Genomic DNA, 27995 nt, shown 5'->3' on the forward strand with positions numbered 1-27995 from the left:
TGGGGTTGCCTTCTTGCTTGTTAGGTGGATTAGCAATAATTTGTTATTATGTATAGGTGACTGATCCATTATATGATTTCAGCTGTAGGATTCCCAGAATTAATTGGTCTCTGGGGAGAAAACTGAGGTCAGAGGATCTATTTTATAAGAAGAAATTTCTCTTTTCATTTTGAAATTTAGATATTCCTAGCATATTCTTGAATTTTATTAACAGTTCCCTAGTCTTCAAGCTCACAGGCCCTCACAAGTAGACTCTCAAGCAATACTAGAAATGAGAAAATATGACGTCCTATTTGAGTAGCCTCTCTTGAGCTTAACTCAAGTTGAACTTTGACTCTCATTGTTTTTCTTAATGGGACTAAACTGTGTATTTAAAAGATAGACCTATAGATCTGTTTCAGTGTCAAATCTATAACCTGATGCCCATCATTCAGTCATTCCCTGCAGGGCCAATTATCTGTATGTATTTCTTAAAAAGTCAACTTGAGAGAACTGTTTCATTTTATTCTAATTTACTTATAGACAAGTCATTTGCAAGATAGATCCTGACACATATCTTGGAGCCCTAAAAATATTTTCTGAAATTTCTGACACACCTAGCTTTAACTTTCAATGACGTTTAAGACAAGGAAGAAGTGGACCCTAAGTGAACAAAGTGAAAAGCTGACATCCTTGCCTGCATTTCACCAGGATGCTTCTGGGATCCTTCAGTGGTTAACTAAGGAGAGTGACACACCCCCACGGGGGTGCCAGGGCAGTGAGTGCTGGTGCTCAACATGAGATCCATAAACCATCCCTCCCATTTTACCTGCCTAACGATGGGAGAAGCCTTGAGCTGCTGTGTGTGAGGAGCTTGGTAAGAGACCATTTCCTGTCAGTGAGGACCATTAAACTTAGAAGAGATTCAGTAGAAAATAATTAAATCCAGGACTCCAGATTTCTGAAAGTGAGAAGGATTGATTGCTAGTTGGATTTCTTGAAACGGCTTTGTGCAGGAGAAGTACACTATCTCCCCAAACTTTTTCTTCTCTCTCTCTCTTTTTTTTTGACATCTGATATTAATATTGGCTGATTTCCTTAATTCATCTTTCTACACACTTCCTAAAGTTGTTATTATATTGTAAATGTGGTTCTGAAAATTATAGGGAAATGTAACCAGAATACTTTCATGGAGCGTTTTTATATCTTCTTAATGTTTTACTTGTTTGCCCACATTCTGCAGTACAAATTACAAGTTGCCTTTTCGACACTGACAGTGATGAACAGGAAGAGGAAACCAAACTCTTTTTTAGAAATCCCCCTATTAATAATATGTATGGCAGGTTTATAAATAGAGTTAACAGGTGGATATTTTCAGGTAACATTAACACAAAAGTAGTCAATTCTAGGTAATTTTGTACTTTTCGTTTATGGGAATATTAAAATACAAAGCAGCAAAATTATTTTTTGACACATTCTTTCTCACTTTCATTTTCCCCATAGTAGTCCTGCAAAAGACTGTCTAGAAAATAATGTAGGTAACTTAATTTCCCCAGGGTACGGTTAGTAAGCCACACATATTTTTTGTTTGTTTGTTTTTTTGTTTTAAAGAAAGAGCCACCTAATTTAGGTTGCTGTTTTGTGTCAAAGAGCTCTTTCTGTCCGTTTCTAGCATTTCTAGCACAAAGTAAAAAGAATTCTAAGAGAAAATCATAAGAAATTTTCCTCAAGATTTCTAAACTAGTATGCATTTCTAAAATCTGAGATAGGATGACTTTTCAAAACACTGAAATAACCGTATGAAATAAAGGGTAGCAAACAGCATATGGAAGTTATAATCTTCAGGCTGATACAGTAAATTCTCACTAAATAGGCTGAAGTGTATGAACGTGCCGATATTTGACCACACTGACATAAAAATGGCAAATTCACAAAATTCGACCTAATGTTAATACCTTTTATGATCATCTTGGTGTTAGAAACCCGTGAGTCTAGGGGTGCCTGGGTGGCTAAGCAAGTTAAGCATCTGCCTTCGGCTCAGGTTATGATCTCAGGGGTGCTGGATGGAGCCCCAGGCCAGCTTTGTGTTCAACGAGGAGTTTGCTTCTCCTCCCTCTGCCCAGAGCTCCCCCAAAGCCCCCCACCTTGACTTATGCTGGGGGACTCTCTCTCAAATAAATAAATGAAATCACATTATAATATTGTATCTGCAGTTCTGACTGTGCATTATCAAGACAGCTTTAAAACTAGCTTTGAATGCTCTGAAAGTCTTTCTGTGAGAATGTTTTCTTTAAATAATTTCTCTGGTTGTATTACCTCCTTTCCCAGCCCTTCAGGATATACTCAAGCATTAGCGAATGACTGGAGGGTAAGTTAGGCTAGTACTCCCTCCATTAACAAAATAATTGAGAAGCAACCTTATATCTGAGTATTTTCAGCTTTTCAGGGATATATCCAGCTTCTAAAAACTTTACTACACAAGAAATATATTAATATTGAGAAATTAGGAAATCCAATATTTTTAAAGCTCTGAATAACAAGCTAGAGATCCCTTTATTAAAGAATGTATACCTCATGCCTGAAGGAAAATATCATGAAAACACATCTCTTGTATCGTTCTGTTATCATCTGTATCCCTAGCACCTAAAAAGAGGACTTGGTGTGTAGTTGTCAAGAATAAGTAGTTATTGAATGAATTAATTAAATTGAATGAGTGAATTGAATTCTCAGAATTACATGCACATTTAAAATTTATATGTTTCTTAGGGGCACCTGGGTGGCTCAGTGGTTGAGCTTCTGCTTTTGGCTCAGGTCGTGATCTCGGATTCCATCCTACATCAGGCTCCCTGCAGGGAACCTACTTCTCCCTCTGCCTATGTCTCTGCCTTTGTGTGTGTCTCTCATGAATAAATAAAATCTTTTTTATTTTATTTTTTTATTTTTTTAATTTATTTTTTATTGGTGTTCAATTTACTAACATACAGAATAACACCCAGTGCCCGTCACCCATTCACTCCCACCCCCCGCCCTCCTCCCCTTCTACCACCCCTAGTTCGTTTCCCAGAGTTAGCAGTCTTTACGTTCTGTCTCCCTTTCTCATATTTCCCACACATTTCTTCTCCCTTCCCTTATATTCCCTTTCACTATTATTTATATTCCCCAAATGAATGAGAACATATAATGTTTGTCCTTCTCCGACTGACTTACTTCACTCAGCATAATACCCTCCAGTTCCATCCACGTTGAAGCAAATGGTGGGTATTTGTCATTTCTAATAGCTGAGTAATATTCCATTGTATACATAAACCACATCTTCCTTATCCATTCATCTTTCGTTGGACACCGAGGCTCCTTCCACAGTTTGGCTATCGTGGCCATTGCTGCTAGAAACATCGGGGTGCAGGTGTCCCGGCGTTTCATTGCATTTGTATCTTTGGGGTAAATCCCCAACAGTGCAATTGCTGGGTCGTAGGGCAGGTATATTTTTAACTGTTTGAGGAACCTCCACACAGTTTTCCAGAGTGGCTGCACCAGTTCACATTCCCACCAACAGTGTAAGAGGGTTCCCTTTTCTCCGCATCCTCTCCAACATTTGTTGTTTCCTGCCTTGTTAATTTTCCCCATTCTCACTGGTGTGAGGTGGTATCTCATTGTAGTTTTGATTTGTATTTCCCTGATGGCAAGTGATGCAGAACATTTTCTCATATGCATGTTGGCCATGTCTATGTCTTCCTCTGTGAGATTTCTGTTCATGTCTTTTGCCCATTTCATGATTGGATTGTTTGTTTCTTTGGTGTTGAGTTTAATAAGTTCTTTATAGATCTTGGAAACTAGCCCTTTATCTGATATGTCATTTGCAAATATCTTCTCCCATTCTGTAGGTTGTCTTTGAGTTTTGTTGACTGTATCCTTTGCTGTGCAAAAGCTTCTTATCTTGATGAAGTCCCAATAGTTCATTTTTGCTTTTGTTTCTTTTGTCTTCGTGGATGTATCTTGCAAGAAGTTACTATGGCCGAGTTCAAAAAGGGTGTTGCCTGTGTTCTTCTCTAGGATTTGGATAATAAAATCTTTTTTAAAAATAAAAAATTTAATGCTTTTTAGCATCTATAGTAGCTCATTAAACATCCTTTGTGTACAAGAAGTTGTTTGGTACAAACGACTCCTTTCCTCACCACCAAAATGAGGGTCTCATCAAGGTGTTTCCAGCAAGAACATTCTGCAGTCTTTTAAACAGCTAAGCCCATAGGCTGGGTAAGAGCAATCAGCAAGGATTTCTTAAAGCATTAATGGGTAAGCTAAGACCATTAATGCCTGGCTTAGTTCCAAAATGGCCTTGAGCCACACATGACCTTGATTGATGATGACTTTTTCACCCATCTCTCTGAAACTACTCCCTGAATCTTGCCTTGGGGCTTGTGTGTCACTTGTTTAGCTCTCCCTGACAGTATTCCAAAGGAAGTCATTCATTGGCAAGGACAAAGTCTCCCTGCTTGTGCCAAACAGAATTATTCATTACCATTTTATGGAAAGCCCAAGTCACATTTCCAGAAGAGCTAGATCGCCAGCTCACTGATGTTTGTTTGCATTGACTTTATTTTCCCCAGTAGTCACCTGCTTTAATCAAAAGCCTTTGGAATTCCAAATGGAGCCTCTTTATCAACTGAAATCTCTTGGAAAAACAAAAGAGTATGATTATAAATAAAACATCTTATGAAAAGAGACCTGTTTTGTCAAGCTCATGCTACTAATTTTTCTGTTTTTGTTTTAAACATTTGTATTAGGTCTATTTGGTCAAGAAGCAACGTTATGAAGAGCAGATCTGTGTGGCCTATCTCTAGATCTGTTTTGTCAAATATGGGAACCACAAGCTACATATATGGCTACTGAAGTTAAATAAAATTAAATTAAATAAAATACTTGTTTCTCAGTTGTATTAGCCACACTACAAGCACCCAATAGCCACAAGTGGCAAATGGCTACTTTATTGGACATGTATACATATGTAATATTTATATCATTGCAGAAAGTGCTAATGGACTGCATTTTTCTAACTTTTTGAAGGACACAAAATAATTGAGTATTTTGGTTTTGATTTTAGAGATTTGTTATGGCCTAACGGGAAAATGTTTTACTAGAGACTTATTTGTTCATCATATGTTTATTAAGTCAAACAATTTCCCACGAGGTTATCTTTGTTATGAAATGTTCTTGAAAGTTTATAACCCTTATCTCCTACTAGTTAGAGGAAGTTTGGTGCCAAAAAAACTCCAAAGATCTCCTTGGAAGCTTGTGAGGAGATCTTGTGAGTCACAATACATCTTCATTCCAATTAGCCTCTCTCTTTTTGCTGAGGAATTCAGACTTAATACATTAATACATTTATATTTTACCAAAGCATGTTAGAAATTCTGGAGAGTTTTAGCACATCTTCCCTTCGTTGTTTCTCAACTTATTCCAGGACTGGTTAGTCCCTAAATGAGCAGCCACCATTGACTCTCCTAGGCCTAACCTGCTTCTTGGATGCATGCAAAATACCCAAAAATTTTAGACCTGTAGCACCGCCACCGCCAGCTTGGTGCTAGCTGCTATGTGATCAGTAATTCCAAGCCACAGAGTTCTCCTAGATTATTTTGGGGTACTACCGATACAGTATGAATTTGACCAATAATTAAGGAAAATTCAGTGATTAAGAAAAGACTAATATAGTTTCTTCCTACTCTGATCACTGGAGTATCCCATATTTAATGGGATATGGGATAAAAAATCCATAATGGGATATGGGATAAAATCCATAATGGGATATGGGATAAAATATAAAATCCATAATGAGGGATCCCTGGGTGGCGCAGCGGTTTAGCGCCTGCCTTTGGCCCAGGGCGCGATCCTGGAGACCCAGGATCGAATCCCACGTCAGGCTCCCAGTGCATGGAGCCTGCTTCTCCCTCTGCCTGTGTCTCTGCCTCTCTCTCTCTCTGTGACTATCATAAATAAATAAAAATTAAAAAAAAAATAAATAAAAAAAAATAAAATAAAATCCATAATGGGATATGGGATAAAAAAAAATCCATAATGGGATATGGGATAAAAAAATTTCAAACATTTTTTGAAAGAAAAATTTCTAAGAGTTGAGGATTTTTAAAATTAAAGGATAATTATTTTTAAAAGGCTATAATCTTGACTTTCAAATATAAAATGAACAGATATCAAAGATTTTATTTAGGTCATTAACTAATGAGAGAATCAGTAAGCTGTTAGAACCAATTCATTAGAGAAACGAAAAAGTAGATGAATATATAAACTCAAGAGGAATACTGAAACATATTTGCTTAAAAGATGCAAAACTGGTCAATATCCACAGGGCAATAATCAATTACATTCAATCGTACATGTATGCTGTACATTTTTATAGACAAGAATCATTTGCATCACTATCAATTATCTTCGACTTAGAGAGCTGAGAAGTTGTTCAAAGACGATGAAGGGCCCAAAACTCATAGTCAGATATCCTGGAAGGGTATGTCCTAGATAATTCACAGTTTCTCATTGAAGACATCCAGTAATCATCTTGGTCCATTTTCAAGTCTTTTATGTTTTTTTTTTTTTTTTCCTAGTAAGTTACATATCTGCAGCTTACTTTCTCCAGAGTTCTGTCCTTTTGATTTACCTGGCCATTTACTCCTTGGTTGAGAGATACCTGATAGCTTTCCTTTTTGCTCGATTCAACAGAACAGGAAAAAGAACATAAAGATGTGGGTTTCTGCAAAATGTAAGAGACTATGGGAAGAATCACAGTGGGCTAGATAGCTTGGAGAGAGAAGCAAAAAAAAAAGAGAGAGAGAGAGAAAAATGTGGAAGGAATAATAATTTCATAGATTCTGTGATTACAGAATTAAACGTTCAGCACTCCTTTATCTCCTTGGTTCTGGTCCCTTGGTTTTAAAATACACCTCAATTTAGCAGCATCTTTTTTGAGGTGGGGGACAAAGAACATTTTAAGGAGAAAAATGTACAATTCCTTTTCAAAACTAGCATAATGGAGTATCTTTATTTATAACTAGCATATTATGCCCTTAACTAAGATTTTAAGTCTGAGCCTACTTTTCATCCTTCTGAATCATTTCTGGCCATTATTTATCAGGCACATGGCATGATACTTTTCAAAATGCGTTTTCTGAGCGAAACTTTTAGTACTTTTGTGATTGAAAATATAATCTTAAGGCATTTCAAAGACTACTGGTGTATTCCCTCTACTTCCATTTGATTATTTGACTGTTTCACCTCCATACCCCTCCACACATTTATACAGCTAATTTGAAAGTTATCAGGAAGCCTAGCACCTGAGCAATAGTCCTTCACAAAACATACATGGATCATTCACCCTTCCTGGCTTTGAAAACACTGTGATTTATATTAAGAGATTTGGCAAATTTTTCTGCCTCTAATTGTGCTGCTTGGCATCCAACAGACAGTTCTTTTTTGTATATATCCCAAGGACAAGAGATATCTCTACTTGCACAAATTCGTTGATGTACTTGGGTCTTATATTTGTGGATCCCTTGTAAAATACTTGGTTGTTTTACAAGAGAGTCAGTTCATTTCTTGAGTGATAAATGCTTGCATCACTTACAGTAAATTTACATTATCCCCTCTGTCCACTGCGTCCATGGCCCTTTTATTTTTAGTGCTGCCATAGAGTATAGTGCTATTGAGGACAATTCAGGAACCAAGTTTTAGCAAAAATTCAACTGTGGGAGGCAGCATCAATGAAAATAAGTCAACTGAAGGAACAAGGGTGAACAAGTAGCCAAAAGTTTACACTTATCCAGGCTATGACACTTACACAGGAAATGACCATAGTGGCACAGTTTGCATCTCTGAGGATTGACTGGTTTCTTTGGACATTGATCATAGGATTTACTCTAATTTCAGAAGACTTAAAATTGGGGGTGGGAGGGTAGAGGAAGGAGGACTACACATGTTGCAGTTGAGGAAATTTGCTAAATTATAGGTTGCTAAAGTACAGATTGTTTCACAAGGTCATGACTCCTTTTTGGTACATGACAAATTCTTTGACAAATTTTCCAGCTTCACTGCTGCTGATCTAGGTCAACCCTTTCTCTTAGTAAATCAGAGAACAAAAGTCAGGAGATTAACCTGTCCAAGTTTCACCATGTGAACTAGTACTAACCAAACTTAGAGCAGTGTTTTCCAAACACTCAATGCCAACCTATGGCGGGGTGGGAGAGAGGAGAAAGAAAAGTAGTGAAACCATGACTTCAAACATATCCACTTTGAAGAACTGTCTTCTTTTCATGACGAAATGTTCATTCTTTTATGTGGTTATAAGATGCATTATTTTTGTTAAACTGTTTTGCCCCCATCTCAGTGTATTTACTTAATAAACTAAAAATCTAACAGCTTTATACTGATTCCCTCAATTAAAAAAAATAACTACATGCAAAAATCCGAGATTTAATAGACCAGAGTGCTTCAAGATAGTGCACTTTAGGTACTTTTCTCCTTAATTATTTTCAATGGCTGTTTTTTTTTGTTGTTGTTGTTGGAGAAAGGATCTTCTTCAGCAAAGAATACTTTCCTTTTTTTCTCGTTCACAAATATGAAACCATTTTTTTTTACATTTCAAATAATTGGAGCACCCAAAAGAAGCAACAAGTTGCATTTATGAATAATCAATCTTTCTATAAATAAGATTAACTACTAAGAAAGTTTTTTTTTTTTCGAAGACTTCCTTATTTTGCTAGCTTTCCACTCTGTGATCACTCACACCTCAACTATAAGATTTAATTCCCTGACCTGTTTGAATGAAGTGCTTTTTTCAAAGCAGAATACACACATACAGGTACCCACAACCTATCCTACCGCAGGCAAGATGAAGGAAAGGATGCAAGAGTTAATGGCAATTTATTCGTAGCTCAATTGCTTCTGCCTTTTTTAGCCCAACAGCACAATCTAGTACTATTCTGGCTCTGCAGCCCCTTGTTTTTATGTAAAGACATTTTATTCAGTAGCTTGAAAATAATGAATCTACAAAGTAATGCTCCATATGAGAGTAATTCATTTTAGAATGTGTTGATTATTATGATTAATGGTGGGGCCATGGCATTTTGTAGACTAATGTTAATCCAGTAACATTTGGGTAGCACCTTTTGTGATTTTTCAAGGTGGTGCACTTGTTTGTTAATGCATCCCATGTCCAGCCATCACATTATGCCAGCGTTGGTGACAGTGCCACTTTGTCAGACTGGAAAGATGGTCTCAGACTCAATAAGGAAACACTTTATCAAAGGGAATAAAAAATGGAAATGAGCTACTACCTGTGGACTAAGATTAAATTAGCTTTGAGAATTGAGAAGCAGCCGCTACTCTTGCTGTTCCTTCTAATGCAACATTTGTGAGCCTTTACATCTAGAGCTATATTAATTCAATAAATATTTGGCACCTACGATGTGTAATGCATTAAATGCTTATTCTGATTATTTTAAGATATACAAAGAGGAATGCACTTCCATCTGTGTCTTCAAAAAGCCTAGGAAAAGAGCTGCCTCGTGCACAGAATTATCCATCCGTAATAGAAGGAAGCAATGTGCTGTTGGAGAGGTAGAGATAAAATGTGCCAACATTTTAGAGGAGAGGGAAATTGCTGTTGTAACTGAAGAACTAGGAGGGTATTCATAAAGGAAATGGAAGTGGAGCAGAACCTTGAGGAGTAGTTAGGATCTGAACATATGGAACCCGGTTGAAGTAGTTCCAGAAAGAGCACTACGCAAGCCAGCAACAGGAGACAGAAATTCTGGAATATGTATTGCAAAAAGGGAGTCTGGCTTGAAATGCAGGATCCCTGAAGGGGAGTAGTGGGTAGAAACATGTTGGATCATAGTACAGTAAGACTAAAGATTTGAGGCTTTACTCTACAGGAGGAAGATTGTGAGGTTTTGTAAATAGAGGAACACCTGTTCATCATAGTACATCAAAATAATTCATCCAGGGACTATATGTACATTGGATTAAAGATGACAGTGACCTGGGCTTCAGAGAATGGATCAAAGCCATTGATGGAGTCCTTGCGAATGCAAGAGGAAGAACTGCCACTTTGGCCATGGGAATGGTCATGGGATAATGGATAGGAGAAGTGTCAGGAACACAGTTTGGAATAAGCATTGACAGCTCATTGAACATAAGGGAAAGGGACATGGAGAAGAGTCAGATTTTGATGTTCTAAAAAAGAAAGGGAAAAAAAAAGAATGGATTTGATTGATAAGACAGAGTTGTGTTTGAGCTGTCCTGAAATTGAAGTGCTGGCAAGAGTTAAAGGCTAAAACAAACAATTTATTGGGGAATAATATGAGCAAGGATGGTAGTTGAAATATCTTTGTTATGAGAGAAGTTCACCGGCATGAGAGGAACATTACGTAGAAGAGAAGAGGGCTGGGAATAGATCCATAGAAAATGCTCCCTACTTAGAAGGTAGAAGAAGAGAAGGAAGTTTTCCCTCCTCCCCAGGAAAAAATCCTCAGAAGGAATAGTCAGAGGCAGCAGAGGTGAAGAGCTAGGTGGGGTAGGTAAGATCAGAAAGGCTGGACCATTCTAGAAGTCATTTTTCTTGCACACTAGAAATTTTGCCTTTAAAAGAAGGAAAGATCACTTAACTATAGACAAAATGTGTGTTTCCAGAACACAGTTCTTGAAATCTTTACTAAAGAGTTTCCTGATATAACTCGCTCCCACCGTTCATAGCCATACTACTTCTAATTTCCTAGCAGAGCATGTAAATCAGTGGCCTGGTGCTCACTGCCCTGGGAAGAGCCCTCTCTCACAAACACATGGGGGTGATCTTTCCAGAAGTCTGCCAGAAGCCTACAGATACATTAATGGTTTTGACATCTCTTTCCCCCACTAAGGAAACGCATCAGAGCTGTAGGTCCACCAAACACTGCTTCTTTCTGCATCTGGACCATCTGCTATAGACTATAGATTCCTAAATGGAGGCCAATAAATATCCTGGCCAGTGAAAGTCATGTTCTCTTATCCACATGCATGCATTTTCTGAAGAGATTATTTCCCCATCTCCTGATTCTTAAAACAATCTCTTTTCTTAAAAAGATAAGAACCACTGTAATAGATTAAATGTTCTTATACAATGATGTGAGTTCCTTGAGGACAAGGTCCTGTGCTTATACATTTTGGTACCTTCATGGTACATCTTTCACTTTTGGCTGCATGGATGGCTAATAGTGCCACAGTAGATGAGCCAACGGGAATGATAAAATACTCATTTTGGCTCTGTAGCCTCTTCTTGACTCAGCAAATATACAAATCTAGGAAATACATTCTCTAATGGTAATGGTTTCTTGTTAATATAACTTCTAGCTTAAAATGAGTGCTTCGAATATCTACTCTATCATGTATTTCTTCATTGAGTGTGTGGAGTAGGGATTGGCATCTTTATTTTATGAACGAGGAGACTAAGACTGAGAGAACACATGTGATTTGCCAGGGGTCATACATCATATGTTCACCAATTTATCTCATGGTACATTCATTTATAAATAAAAATGCAGACAAATATAATAAACTTGGCCTTGTTTTACTGGACTGCTTGTTGGTTGGCAACAGGTTGGCTTTTGTTTTTTGGGGTTTAAGATTTTATTTATTTTTTCATGAGAGACACAGAGAGAGGCAGAGACACATGCAGAGGGAGAACCAGGCTCCACTCAGGGAGCCTGATGTGGGACTCGATCCCAGGACCCCGGGATCACGACCTGAGTCAAACACAGATGCTCAACCACTGAGCCACTCAGGCATCCTGTGGTTTTTGTTTTATATCAATGAAATCTTTTTATTAACCTCAAACTTGATACTCATGTTAAATGTAATGGTTTCCAAATAGCTATGTTACTGAATGACAGACACCACGACCGTACAGTGACTTCAATTTCTTGGTCTTACACAAGGTAACATTAAATGAAAGTAATGAGGCCCAGCTTTGAGGCTTGCAGGGTATGTCAGACAGCAGTACAGTGTCATGATTAAGAGCACAGGCCTGTGAGTCTGACTTGGATTTCCGAGTTCTACTAACCAGTATTACATCCTAAGTATTGAATACTGGATATATTTTAAGGTGTCTTTCAACTTAGAAGGGTACCTGCTAAATTTCCAACCAAATCTAGAGATTGAGAAAGTTCCCCTATTGTACCCCCACCCTCTGGTGGAATCCCATGGAGTACAGAAGCTAGAGAGAATGCCATGACAGGCTCCCACTGATGACCTAAGTCCCTAGGCTAGCTAGCAGGGCAGCTGGGTTCTCTGCCCTGGGGCTCCAGTCCCAGCACTGCATGCACCACAGCTGCTGCTCTGCAGCAGTGCACTTGACCTCCCACAGGCAGCCAGCCTTGTCTCCCATAGCGTGGGGTGTGAGAGTTTGTATTTACATACAGGCAGAGCCTCACCTTTCTAGACAAAGGAGAATGATCTAAAACCTTAATGCAAAAGCAGAGGGATGGGAGCAATGCTTGAAGTTTCTCTGACAAAAAAAAAAAAAAAACAACCAACTGAGTCCTTAAACTGAACCCTAAAATGCGAAGGACCTACAAACTAACAAGGCAGTTCTCGGAAGCTGGAGTTAAAAACACTACAGGAGGGAGGAGAATATTCGGACTCAAAAGCCTGCCAGAAACATCTTACTCTTAAGTAAACTGTGTATGCGCTCTGTTAACTGAGTAAAGTTAATTGAAACACAATTTTCCATATGTGTTTGCTCAGTATCACTTTGCATGTTGTTTGTATGTTACATGCATACATACACATATACATACATATACATATATATGTATATATAATATATATTTTATATATTATATATAATACATATATAAATATATATATATTTTTTAAAGATCATGAACAAGTAAGCTACTTGATTGTTTGCAGAGGCAGTTCAGCTTTTAGATGCCTCAGTGACAAAGTGGGAGAATCCAAGGAAAGAGGCCGCTCTGTCCCAGCTGCCTGCTGGTCAGTGCTTGCCGTTTGTGGGGAGACAGAGCTTCGGGAACACTGGTGTGCCAAAAGGAAGAGAAATGTTATCCAGGGATGTCTGGGCACTGGCACTTTCCCTTCCAAAGAGAAAATGGTTCAAGAACCAGATAAATCTGATATTTAGAAGTACTCGTTTATTTTTTTTATTTTTAATTTTTTTTTTTTAGAAATACTCATTTATTTAAAAAAACCCTCATTTATTTATTTAAGATTTTATTCATTTATTCATGAGAGACACAGAGAGAGGCAGAGACATAGGCAGAGGAAGAGGCAGGCTGTATGCAGGGAGCCCGATGTGGGACTCGATCATGGGACTACAGGATCACGCCCTGGGCCAAAGACAGACGCTCAACCGCTGAGCCACCCAGGCATCCCTAGAAATACTCATTTAAATAGAAGCATCAATCGATAGATAGATAGATAGATAGATAGATAGATAGATAGATAGATAGATAATAAATGCATCAATTAGTTGGTGTGAACTGAAATGGTGCTATCAGCCTGAGTCTAAAAGGACAGTACCGTAGAAGGCTCCCCCCCTGCCCAGGATCCCTGGTGGGAGCAGCAGCCTCACAGGGAGCCACCCTGGAAGGGAAAATCGCATGAGGATGAGCTGAAGATTTTTCTCTGGATTACCACTTCCTGTGGGTTCTGCAGCCGGGGCTGAATAAACTGGACCCTGCAGCAGGTGTGAGTGATCTTTTCATGCCTGTTGGCGACCCAGTTGCACTGTGCATTAGTTTTATAAATTACAGTAAATGGGTAGTGACCATTTTCAAAAGCCTGACTTCATGAGTTCATCTTAAACCTTTTGGTGTCTGTTGTAGCTTTCCTGGACCTATCTAGGTTAGTGTAAGATAGAGTAAATTGTTTCAAAATCCTGACCAGAACATATATGGTGAAGATATGAAAAATGGATAAATTAGCCTCACCAAACATGGTCTGTAATTATCCATTATATACGGATCTATTGGAATGTTTAACCCCATGAAGGTAAGGACCGGGGCTACTTTCTTCCTGGAAATATCCTCAGAATTTAACAATGGCATTTGTTCATTTGACTGTTAATTGACTTTTACAAAATAGTATCTTCCAACATATCCTTAAAAAGGGCTTCTGTTAGGAGATTTTAACACTGTATATTGCTTAAAAACTTGGTTTACTTTACAACTTTGTCAAGAAATAATTCTTTTACTTTCTTTTTTTTTTTTTTTTTTTGCCTTTCACTCCATTCTCAGAGGTAATTAATAATTAATATGGAAATTATTCTTTTCCAGGCTTAAGCACTCCCATCATGGCTTTCCTCGGACTCTTCTCTTTGCTGGTTTTGCAAAGTCTGGCTTTAGCGGCCACTTTCCCTGATGAAACCATTGCTGAGTTGTCGGTGAATATGTATAACCATCTTCGAGCCACTGGGGAAGATGAAAATATTCTTTTCTCTCCATTGAGTGTTACCTTCGCTATGGGAATGATGGAACTTGGGGCCCAAGGGTCTACCTTGAAGGAAATTCGTCATTCAATGGGATATGACAGCCTGAAAAATGGTGAGAGTGCTTAGGTTTAATTTGTCAGGGTGGTTTGACTTTCAACTCAGTTCTGTTGTCTTATGCCATAGGTAGCATTATTCACACAGTGTGAGAAAGTGAGCTCGTTGAGATGGTATAGTTAGGAGAACCATTAGGAAACCCAGGAAAGGTATTAATTCCTAGCTCCATCCTTAGCTGAGTTAATCTAAGGAAATTGTAGATTTTATTATTACAATTATTTAAATAAACCTCACTGTGATGAATAAAAGCAAATATGGTTCTTACTGAGTTTCCAGTCTAGAGGGAGAGGCATGTATTAATCAATTATCACATAAATAAATGAAAATTTACAACTGTGATAACTGCTATGAAGAGAAGCAACAAGATTCTCTAAGTATAATCAAAAGTTTTTGCTTAAAACCAACTGTATCTTTATTTTTTAAATAGCATCCAAGAAAATAAATAAATAAATAGCATCCAAGAATTTTTCCTTTTTTTTTTGTACTTATTTTATTTAAATTCAATTAGTTAACATATGGCATAACATTAGTTTCCGATTAGGATGCAATAATTTTTAAAAATATTTTATTATTATGAAAATTTATGTATTGGGGAAAGTTTTTAGCCAGAAGGTGTTCTGTAATCATTTTGATATGATGTATGATTTCTATTCTAATGTTTTTAATATACATGAGAATCAATTCATTAAAAAGTTAAGAACTCAATGATTACTAATGGATTTCTATAGTTTTAAAGCAAAAAAGTCCAGTGAAAATAAAATTTCAAGGAATATTTTGATTTTTAAATTAGGTAATTAAGCTTAATTCTTATTCCTATTAATTATAAAATTAAGACCAGTTTAATGACAATAATCTAAGTACTTGGGAGACAACTAAAAAATCACTATAGATTCTACCAAGACATCAATTGAAAAGAAAAATAATGCCAGTTTATAATACTAAAAGTTAATTTGAAAATCTAGAAAAAGCACAAATGTTGGAACCTTTCAATCGTGTCGATGTGGGGCATAAACTAGTGCTCTTCCCTTGGGCTCCTGTCTATCAATCTTGCTTCTCCACTCCCCGTGATCGTTCACTGTATTTGTAACACTAATAAACTTGTTTGTCATTTTGCAGGTGACGAATTTTCCTTCTTGAAGGATTTTTCTAACATGGTAACTGCTAAAGAGAGCCAGTATGTGATGAAAATTGCCAATTCTCTCTTTGTGCAAAATGGATTTCATGTCAATGAGGAATTTTTGCAAATGCTGAAAAAATACTTTAAAGCAGAAGTGAATCATGTGGACTTCAGTCAAAATATAGCCGTGGCCAACCTTATCAATAAGTGGGTGGAGAATAACACAAATAGTATGTCATTTGGTTCCTTTCTCTCTTTGGTAGCTTAGTTTTAACTCTCTTCTACTTCTGAAATTATTTGTCCCTTCACTTCATTTGAATTTTTGAACGTGAGATAGCATTTAGTTGAGTATCTAATAATTACTTTGTATAGACTACAGTCTTTTTAGAGGCATTGCATATGAATAAACATTCATGAAAGAACTTAAATCTTTTGGCATGTGAAGAATTTTGGCACTGTGATAAACCAGTCTGAAATCTGTCACTCCAATCATGGTTTTCCTCTGCATGGTAATCTTAACTACTGTATGGAATTTTGCTTGAGTTGACTTATTTAATAAGCTAAATACCAGTTAGAATGGCAGTTGGTGGGGCTCTTAAAAATATACTTAAGATAGAATATAAGAAAGAGTTAAAAATCAGAGTTGTGCTTTTAAATGACAGAACTTGATTGGCAATCAAAAAATTTCTACAGGATTTCTTTAAAAGAGAGCACCTCATTTTAAGCCCCAGTAGGTGGAGATTTAGAAAGAGATACATTTATTTTAAAATTTATTTCTAATCTTGGGGCAACTGGCTACCTTGGCTGGTGGAGACAACTTGTGATACTTGATCTTGAGGTTGTGAGTTTGAGCCCTACATTGAGCATAAAATTTTTTTAATAAAATCTTTAAAAAATAATAAATGTTTCTAATCTATACTTTAATAATGTATTCAAGCTTTCCAAGTGCTTCATATCTTACCATTTTTTAAAATATTTTATTTATTTATTCATGAGAGACAGAGAGAGAGGCAGAGATACTGGCAGAGGGAGAAGCAGGCTCCATGCAGGAAGCCCAATGCAGGATTCCATTGGGGAGCCCCAGGACTATGCCCTAATCTGAAGGCAGATGCTCAACCAATTAGCCACCAGGCATCCCCATAACTTACCATTTTATTTTCTAACTTTACCATCAAAATACTGAAATAAGATTTTTTTTAATGAGGCCAAATTGAAAGCAGATTAAAAAAACGTTTGTTAAAATTAATTCATATTGTCAAAACTCCCCCAAATAATGTCAATCTAACGTATGTTATTTTGGAACAACAATCAAAAGCCCTGACACATGCCCTATGACCTATATTCCCCCAAATTCTGGGGCAACTCTGTAAGCCCCCCCAAAAAATGCTATGATTAATAAAATGAGAAAATATAAATTTTGGTCCTTTTTCAACTATGACATTAAAATGTAGGCTAAAGAAACTTATGTTTGTATTTTAACATTCAAAGATTAGGTCAAGAATAATAATCCACTTGGAATAGATTGAATTATTAAAAGCTGTCTATTTCCAAACTATTTAAACATTTTTAGCTGTCAACAAAGACCCAGTACCTTTATACATAGATTTGTAAAGGAATATTTCAAATGATAGAAATAAGATATCCAATTTATGGTAAATTTTTGAATTTGATGACTTTTTTTTTTTTTATTTGATGACGTTTTAATCATGTATGGTGTGTGTGTGTGTGTGTGTGTGTGTGTGTAACATTTTTCCTTTGAAAGCAAGATACTTTTAATTTTTATTGTAAATTTGGTCATGGTATACAGTTTTTCTGGATTACTCTATTACATGGTAGTTTGATAATCTTTTGGTCCCCTTTCACCTTCAAATTTAATATGAACTTTCATCTATTCATTTTTTTCCCTGAATAGATCTGTTGAAAGATTTGGTGTCCCCAAGAGATTTTGATGCTGGCACTCACTTGGCCCTCATCAATGCTGTCTATTTCAAAGGGAACTGGAAGTCACAGTTTAGACCTGAAAATACTAGAACCTTTTCCTTCACTAAAGATGATGAAAGTGAAGTCCAGATTCCAATGATGTATCAACAAGGGGAATTTTATTATGGTAAGGCCTCCCTTGTAGTATATTAACACATTTTTAAGAAAGAACATGAAATATTTATTACTCAAGTATCTTGTCAATCTTGTTTGGGCTACAGTTCAATTTCCTTGGCTCCATTTTCAAAGTCCTCTAATTAGATCCCGAATGAATATTATATGCATTGACAGTTTTCCAATATAATTATTTAATTTATAAAGTTGATTACACCTGCAGAATGGCTTTATTCACATGTGAACACCTGACCTTGTATAAGAACATTTTGAGCTATTCCAAAAAGCCATTGACTTTGGGGTGGTTGTCAGTGACCCATATGTTCCCCTTTGCTCTTGCTTTGGATTCCTTACCACTCTTTGAATTACAAGCATTTCCTTAAAAATTTGCTTTCAGACTGTGTGTGTCTGAAACATCTTTGAAAATATCTTTTCAAAGATATTTCATTGGACTTTTCAGAAGCCTAGGGTGTTAATCTTTCTTCCACACTACATTGAACTGTATTCTTACACACTATATTTGAGAACCAAAATGTTTAATGCTCTAAAGGACCTAGATCAGTTATAGGAAAATACTCATAACAAAAGCATTACTTTTTTTTTTTTTTTGAAAATGGGAGAAATCTAAGGTAGCAACAGGACCATTTGTTTTAAAGACTTCCTTATTTTTTTATGGAATCCTGGTGAATTTAGCTAAGTCATTAGAATACAAAGCCCATTCCCCAACTAACCTCATTACCTAATTTGGAGAACTTAAACACCACAAATACACTAGAAAACTCTTGAAGAATATAATAGATTTTGTTTTGACTATGCTACCTCTGCCTCAAAACTTTTAGCTATGGTAATAATAAAGTCCCAGGTATTATGTGGTCACTTTTTCCCTTTGTAGAGATCAGGTGGGTATTAGCAAATGTGAACTACATCTAACTTGGATGCAGGGCTTTATTTTTCTAACCAGGACTTATCATTGTTTCTAAAGATATTCTTTAAATATATATTCATTTGAAGTATCTTCATTTAAAAATAAAAACTAAGTCTAGGGAACATATTATGACAAATGTGATATGATTCTGGGGATTCTAAAAGAAATTCTAAAAGAAAAATACATTTTTTAGGACCAAAGATTTCAGGGCCTATTTAAAACAACACAACAACAACAACAACCTCCCTTTTCCCAGATGCCTGAATTTCTTATACACTATACACTCTCTTGGAAGAAAGTTGTAACAAACTAAACCTTTTATTTGAGCTTTGATATGGGCCTTTTATCAACTTTCTTTGTATTTTAGGAGAATTTAGTGATGGCTCCAATGAAGCTGGTGGTATCTACCAAGTTCTAGAAATACCCTATGAGGGAGATGAAATAAGTATGATGCTGGTATTGTCCAGACAGGAAGTTCCGCTGGCGACTCTGGAGCCGTTGGTCAAAGCACAGCTGATTGAAGAATGGGCAAACTCTGTGAAGAAACAAAAAGTGGAAGTGTACCTGCCCAGGTAAGAGGTTCCTGTGTGACTCCCTCCGACAGCATGGAGGGAGAGATTTCAATGTAGGTTCTGACTCAGAAAAACTCTTGCCACTGCCTTTGAATTTTAAGTCTTAGCTACTCTCTTCCTCCCACTCCCCTCCCTCTTTCCTCCCCTTCCCCTCCCCTCCTTCTCTTCCTTCTCCTTTTTAAAAAGTATCTGTTTGTACTCATGCGGATCTGCCCAGAGACACAAGTTCATTTATTGATTCACTCAGTACTATTTACCAAGACCTAGTTTCAGATCCTAGTCAATATTCTTAGCTTCATTTTAGAAGATTTCTCAATAGATCATCTCTGAATATCATTTACATTGGCAGTCTTGTGTATTTCATTAATATTTAAAGTTGATTATAGCTGGAGAGAAAATAATCCCTGACATTGTTGGAAGAAGCGCAAGCAAGTTACTGTGCTGGGTGCCAAGATGCAACCATAAATAAGCAGGAAAAAGCTTAAAATTCTCCCTGTGGCTTAAATAATAAAATCTATGTGGGGCCTCCATGTTCATCTCAAGCCCACCTCTGGCTACTCATCACAACAAACACTTTCTAGCATGTACTATCCATGTGCTTACTCTTATGCTACAGATAGCTTGCTTTTTGCCTGCCTCTGGGTCTCTATGTATATTTTTGCATTGGCCTAAAATGCTCTTCTCATGTTTCTTTGGCTGATATTGATATTGTGTGCTTTTCTGTATATTTTTAAAGGAGTTCTTTCTGGTAATATGAGGAATTCGGTGCAGTGTTAATGCTTCCCTTATTAAATTCCATGAATTAAGTGCAGCATGTCCAAATGCTTCAACTCTGTGAGGATGCAAAGTTATTTAGGAGTATTTTAACAGAATTTTAAGTGAATGCTTAATAAGTATCATATATTCTAACTCAACCATATTCACTAGAAAATGTGGCCTCCAGGTCCTGTCCACAGAGAAATTGAACGTGGCAGCAGAAGAAAATTAAATTTTCATTTTCTAAGAGATACTCTTCAATTATGAAATAGTTTAGCTTGCTTGCTGGCTCATATTAATGCCTCATACTAAACTAGGCACAGTTAATTACGATGTATCCATTTCTCCAGAAGTTCTATGAACTCTCTTCTGCATGGTTAATGCATAGAAAGAAAGACTAAATAGATAACATGAATCTGGTTTCCCTTTTTAAGAAATTGACTGTTTTCAAACACTTATGTATAAGTAATAATCAATAGGAAACGATCTACCCCTCCCATTTTACAGCATTAGGATCCATTAAATGTTCATTGAGGGTAATGATTCTTGTGACCTCATTTTAGCAAAGGTAAACATTTTTTAATAGCCATATCCTAGGTTTACTGAAGTATCTGTCTTAAGATGTTTGTATAGTTTTATTCACATAGAGACATTACTCTGATAAGGCAACTTTGCATTTCTAGAATTTGATCACATTCTTGTCCTACTTGACAGTTATTTTTGTTTATATTAGATTTTATGCATATAGGTTTTAAATGCCTTTTCTTTCTTTTTAAAGATTTTATTTATTTATTTATTCATTAGAGACACAGAGAGAGAGGCAGAGACATAGGCAGAGAGAGAAGCAGGGTCCCTGTGGGGAACCCAATGTGGGACTCAATCCCAAGAGCCCGGGATCACAATTTGAGCCAAAGGCAGATGCTCAACCACTGAGCCACCCAGGTCCTCCACAAATGCCTTTCTTAAAAGGTATAGGGCATTTTGAGAGGGGCAAAGGGATACCTTTGTATTTTTATAATTTACCTCCCTGAATAATAAGTCCCACAGGAATCAGATGCTGAATTGAAATTGTATTTTTATCCAGAATATAAAATTCTATGTAGGAAAGGGTAAAATTGCTATTCCTGTGTGATATCATCAAATCCAGTGAAATATCCAAAGGTTTATGCACAGTCATACATTTCTAAGATTTAAATGAGATTACCAGATATTCTCCTAATTTATTCATGGTAGCAAAAATAGTTTGGCTAATATAGATAAAAATATATGTAAAATATCTAAAAAGCACTTTAGAAAAATGCCTAGCACAGAGTAATCATCATATAATTATTATCTATTATCACTATTCTTATTTATTTTCAGTGTACATTTTAAGTCCTAGTACTCACCTTGTGGTAATCTAGGGGTAGCTTTATATATACGTCTCTTCCAGTAAGATTGTTTAAAAACCTTGTTCTGAAGAACATTACCTTCTTCATTGTATAAGTGCAAGAAGGTTGTTCTAAAATGAAAGTCAAAAATCTTAATCCTTGGAATGCAGGGGTACCTGGCTATTGTATCTTTCCACTCTGACTTTTGTAGTCTCAGATTTGTCGTTTGTGACCAGAGTGCTAGAAATCAATGGATATAAAGTGGTTTTCTGTTTTGTAACCAGAGACCATCCTGTTATTTTGAAATGACTGTCTTAGAAACCAGGTACTTTAGTTTCTTGTTTATAAAAGAAAGCTAATACAAGCAGCCATCTGATTTTGTTCTTTAATACGAGTGCTTTTGATTAGGTTTGTCTACACAGTTTCTTGATTAATTTCTTAATTGCTTCTAAGTTTTACAAATCTCCTTACATGTAATAGATATGTATTCTTTTCCAACATTTGCTCTACAAATCTCAGTCTCCAGTGTTTCTCTTTCCAAAGTTGCAAATGCATGATGACATTATTAGAATAGCCATGTCATTGGGTTTAAAAAAGTAGTGTTGTAGCTTTTTATTTTTAAATTCAGTGGGGACACCTGGGTGGCTCAGTGGTCGAGCAACTACTTTTGGCTCAGGGCGTGATCCCCAGGGTCTCGGGAGGGAGTCCTGCATTGGGCTCCCTGCTTCTCCCTCTGCCTATGTCTGTCTCTGTCTCTGTCTCTGTCTCTCTCTCCCATAAGTAAATAAAGTCTTTAAATATAAATAAATAAATTCAGTGGGTGAAATGTAAAATCTACCTGTAGTTTTTGATAGTTTTTAAATAGCCATTGTTAGAATTATAATTATTAGTGGAAGAGGATTTTGCAGTCAGACAGACCTTATTAGCTCATATCCTCATTCTATTACCTACTAGATGTGTGATTAGGCCAAGTTGCTTAGCTTGTCTGAACCTCAGTTTGTTCTTCTGTAGAATAGAGATAACAATACATAACCTCATAGGGTTCTGTGAGATTTATCATCCCTGAGAGGGATGATTAAATGAGATACCATTTGTAAAAGGATTGTGCAGTGTCTGGGACACAGTGAGCCCTCAGTGTATGGGAGAGGATAATGCTACTTTATGTGAATATGAGTCTATATTAAGAAAGAGGTAGTAAATAGATCATAGCTATTTTTCAACAGTTTGACAAGAAATGGATAAGTAGAAATTGTTCACATTCTCTCTTCAACTTTAAACAAACACTCTCATGGTCACCTCGGTTTTTTCCACTTCTACCTATGTGTAATGTCCTATGTTGGATACTACAGATATTAAAATAAAAAAGACACTAGATTTGACTAATTTACAGCTAAAGCAGCAGGAATTAAATAGCTATTTAATCAAATCATTCCACCATTACTAAAATGCAAAGATGTAATACCTTAACATCTATAGTAATGTGAATGTTATACAGAACTGCAATATCATGAGTGCAGTTAACACAATCTGCCCTTTATTACATGCATCCTACATACTGGCACCATCCTAAGACCTAAAAACCTTTGGGACACCTGGCTGGCTCAGTCAGTAGAGCATGCAACTCTTGATCTCGGGGCTTTAAGTTTGAGCCCCACACTGGGTACGGAGATACTTAAAAATAAAATCTTTTTTTTTTTTAAGACTTTTATAAACCATATTCAATTCCTGGAACAACACTATGAGGCAGGTATTATTAATGTCATTTCCTACATGCCAGAACCAAAGCTCATAAATTAAGGAACTTGCCCAAATTCAATCTGGCTAAATTACAATGCTCACCTGACACAGCAAGCCTCAGAAATGAGAAACAAACCAGGTTGTTCTTAAGAAGCACAAAGTATCTTCTCCTGATCTCTTCCTTCATTTTCCTATTTTAGGTGGATCAGGACATACAGAATACAACCTTGATCCCTGCCCCTGCTCTGCCATTTATTAGCCGTATGACCTTGGTCAAATTGTCTCATCTTTCTTCTCCTTAGTTTCTTCTATTAACTGAAGATAATAATAATAATACCTACCTCCAAGGGCTTTAGCAATATTTAAATTAATCTGTTAAAGTCCTCGAATAGTTTTTGGTATATAGTAATCTCCATATAAGTGATCAATCATCAATCAATCAATAGCAAACGTAAAGCACGCACACACAAAACACCTTAATCAAGCCATTGAATGTATTCTTTAAGACATTCCATACTCATCCCCCTTTTCTACTTTCACAAACAACATCCGCTTTTTGCAGGAAACAAAAGAAACAATGCTAAATTCAAGGTAAAGTGTAGGATACAGATAAAATTCAGTACTTGGTTTAATATGTTTGCTATATATTTATTTCTCTATTTGTCCTATTTTCCCCATAAACATGAACCTGGTAAAACTACTTTCCCCTGGTGATTCCTCTGGATGTCTGAGTCTTATTTATAGCAACCATTCCACACATGTGTCATTCTTTTTAAAACTAGGCATCAGAAATGATGCTGACATAATGTTTAGTGACTCTTACAGGTATAACTTTTCTAAGGATACAGCCCATTGTCTAAAAACTTACATTTATGATCTTTATTGATCAAAAAGCAGAATCTTAGAAAAAAAGAAACATTTACTTCTACTGGTTTTTACTTTTTATAAAAAAGTAATAACCTTTGCATTAAAAAAAACCCACACTTGTGTGTTAATGCAGCCGTGTTTACTTCATATTTTTCACTAGAAACATGGGTGATACTATCCATTGGTTTGGGAGAGACTCTATATTAGGACCAATCAGGGTTTCTGTGGAAACTATTTTTTAAAATTAATATTCTGTTCATGACCACTTACTTTCATTTCAGTTTTAAGTAATGTTTTATTTCTTGTAAATGTGATGCACATTTATGTATAATTCATAAAGCCCATTAGAACAAAAAACAAAAAAATTGTTATTCTTTTGCTTATAAAGGAATCTCTAATATAATTGTAAAAGTGTACAGTTTTTAAGATGTAATATTTAATTCACTTTTGTTGATTAATATGGTTTCTGTGATGCTACCAGGAAAACAGGCTCAGGTCCTGGAGGTTAATATATTCACGAAGATATATATTTTTAACATGACAGATTTTATATTTTCTTTCTCTGAGTCTATGGAGTTGAAATGGAAGATGTATCCATTATACAACAATAGCTCTCTCCCTTTTCACAGGGAATTGAGCAGGACACTCAGAAAAGAATGACATGCCTTAGTTATGTAAATATTTGATTAGCCATTGCCAGCTTTTTTTTTTTTTTAAGGTTTTATTTATTTATTTATTCATGAGAGACACAGGCAGAGAGAGAGAGGCAGAGACATAGGCAGAGGGAGAAGCAGGCTCCATGCAGGGAGCCCTATGTGGGACTTGATCCCGGGACTCCAGGATCATGCCCTGGGCTGAAGGCAGGTACTAAACTGCTGAGCCACCCAGGGATCCCCTAGCCATTGCCAGCTTTAAAAAAAAAAAAGTCAGATGTATTACTGGGTCACACAATTTTGAAAGAACGTAAGTTTTACGCTCTTGAGCTCAAAAACACTATTCCACCATATATATTACACTTTCGTGTCCACATCAAATAGTTTTCCTACTTAATCATTTAATATTATTCTGATACATTATTCTTTTTGGTCTCTCCTCTTTTTATAAGCACAATCAAATTCTACTTGCAGTCAAAAGCCAGTTTTAGCATAATTTACCATTAAATATATCCAACGTTTTTATTCTTTGTCCCAGGCAACGGGATGCTGTAACTAAATACTTTAAAAATCCTGTAACTAAATGCTTTTCCCCCTATGTGTTTTCTAGGTTCACAGTGGAGCAGGAAATTGATTTAAAGGAGGTTTTGAAGGCTCTTGGAATAACTGAAGTTTTCATCAAAAATGCAAATTTGACAGCTTTGTCTGGTAGGAAATAAACACTATTTTTTTAACATATTATTTCATAAAAGATTTGTAAAATGATGATGTTCTCCATCACCTTAAAGATTTAAGGTGAAAATTGTTCGAGGCAGGCGGGGTGGGGGTGGGGATGTAGAGACCACTGGTAGGCAACAGTCTTGAGCAATAGAAACTTGATCAAGGCCAAAGGGTCCCCAGGTGACCCTCTGGCTGAATACAGACAGGCCCATCAGGTTGCCCACCTCAAAGTATCCATGGGCCCTGACCAATGGGCTACTTACAACCAGGCACAATTACCAGAAAAGAGAGAATTCCATACGTCACTGTATGTCTTCACCTTTTCCCTTTAAAAACAGCCTCTACCCACTGGCCTCCTGGCAGACAGCCTCTCCTCTGCTGTCCTGCCCACTGCTCCCTTATAATGTGTTCAATAAACTTCTCTCTCCTTCTACAAAAATAAATCAATATTTTTTTAAATGATGCTGCCCAACCCTCTACTACAGAGTTCTGAGGTAAAATAAGGTTATCATTTGCCAGATAACTATAACAAATATATTTACTTTCTATACACAAAACTGTAAATAATAGTCCTAACATTAAGTTTATATTATTTTGGTCCATGTCTTATCTTCAACAATAGATCCTCTCCAGAAGATCTGTCTTATATGTATTCAAATTCCCCATTCTATCTGACACAATGCCTTGTAGATAATCAATAAATGTGTTGATTTAATACCTCAGTGTGTCCAGTTACAGTAAATTATATAGGAAAGAAAGAAGAGAGGATAAATGTGTGCCTGCTGTGAGAAGTCGACACTTTTTAAAAGAATATCTAGTGAGATGTAAAGATTATCTCAAGTCTTCAATAAAAAAAGAGTGGTTTTGAAGAAGTAGCTTCAAAATATACCTGGCATATTGGGTGCTGAGTAATTTATTTTAAATATCCCAAGGTGAGAGAAAATCCCAGTTGAATTATTTGATCCACATGCCCTAATTTGTTCAGAGTAAAAATCATTAACATATTAGCAACATTAAGTACTTAGAATATGTAAAATTCTTTTGGAAATATTTTAAGCAGTTAACCCCAAGACATTTATCACTGAAATATGGCACCTGTAAGTTTAAGACTTAGCTTATATAATGATGTTCTATCATTTCTATAGAATATGGACCATAAAACAATCTATTTTTTGATGTGATAAAGGCAGATATATAGATATACATGATAGAGACATATAGATCTATACATATATATGGTGGAGACATAGATTGAGATTAAAAAGGAACTTAATGTGTAAGTCTTCTTTATATGTGATGTATTGGACCCAACTCTCCAACCAGAGAGAACAAAGGCATAGAAGTTTCCCTAGCAGTTCATGCGTTACAGGAGAGAATTTAGTTTTCCTCTCCTGAAGTAATAGCTTATAGAAAATCTAGCCAACCGAATAATATCTTCTAAACCTGGAGTATGAGGGTCCATGGATTGAATTCAGTGAAGTAGATGCTCTACCCCTGAAATCGCATATAGGTGTGCGCTCGCATGCATGTGTGGGTGCGCGCACACACACGCACATACACAAGAAAGAAAAGAGTGGAGATGGGTTCATAGCTTTCAGGAAATTATCATGGAGTTTATAATCAAAAAAGGCCTTGCCCTCCCAGATTTAGAATTGGACAGATTGTTTTCTAAGCAGCACTCAGCAACGAGGTGATGTTGGTGTATTTGATACCACAACTTCTACCCCTCATTTAGAGAGCTTACCTCCAAAACCCTAGTAGAGTTTTTCTAAATGTCTACTGTATAAATGTTCCTGTCCAGCAGAGAAATGCAAATTTTGCCCAAGTAAAGGTTTTCATGGCTCACATCCAAGCTCCTAGAGCTCTGAACTTTTCAGAGGGGTTGTCAAGGAGGTAGGACTGGTGGAGATTCAAAAGCTAATGGGTACTTTTGTGCTTGAGTCAGAAATATATTCGTAGATGAAGCATAGGATAATTTAAAGTTCTTATGCTCCCTTCCTCAGGAATTGAGAGAATCTGTCTACCAAACTGGCCAAATTCCAACTGGATAATTACATTCCGCTTTCTTACAGTGGCTCGATTTTCTGTTTTATTAGAGATTCCTCACTGTCTCACCCAAACATCTAGGCAGTTATTTCACATGCATAGAGTATCTGCGGCTTTTCAGTCCTGAGGGAGTAGCACTGCAGTGGTAAATCAATTATTGTGGTCAGTGTAGCTTAAAATTTCTGACATATCTGGGAGGTTTATGACGTAATATTTAATTGCCTTTGGTACGTCCAGAGACAATAGAGAATAAGTATCTATTATGAATGCAGATGGTTTGGAAATTTGAAATAACACTTGGATCTTTCAGAGTTCATATAGTCTATGTGTGAAGTCTCTGTTCATTTGATCAAACCTCTCTCAGAACGGAATCCTTCTCAGGGTACTCAGAGCTGCGTTACTGGTACCTGGCATACGGCTGACACATAGCTGGCACACGGTAGATGTCCCCTGAAGGAGAAAACAAGAGAGGGAAGGAGAGAGCAGAGGTTTCTCCATGGCCACCTTCTGTATTACCTTTTTTGGAACATCTAACTCCTTAAAACATACTGAGACATCCA

General features: G+C 36.5%; 1 protein-coding gene across 4 annotated transcripts in view; it reads left to right on the forward strand.

The window, feature by feature from the left end:
• Window positions 1–27995, forward strand: part of SERPINI1 (serpin family I member 1) — a 71080-nt gene that overhangs the window by 29870 nt on the left and 13215 nt on the right. For all 4 annotated transcript variants that reach the window (XM_072807972.1, XM_072807975.1, XM_072807973.1 and 1 more), the window contains 5 exons: window positions 14310–14576; window positions 15695–15925; window positions 17608–17802; window positions 19082–19286; window positions 25280–25377. In XM_072807972.1, the coding sequence (XP_072664073.1) occupies window positions 14310–14576; window positions 15695–15925; window positions 17608–17802; window positions 19082–19286; window positions 25280–25377 (996 nt within the window). The remainder of the gene's footprint in view (window positions 1–14309; window positions 14577–15694; window positions 15926–17607; window positions 17803–19081; window positions 19287–25279; window positions 25378–27995) is intronic.

This window comes from Canis lupus, chromosome 31, assembly GCF_048164855.1.
Source record: "Canis lupus baileyi chromosome 31, mCanLup2.hap1, whole genome shotgun sequence".
In the NCBI taxonomy this organism is placed as follows: domain Eukaryota; kingdom Metazoa; phylum Chordata; class Mammalia; order Carnivora; family Canidae; genus Canis; species Canis lupus.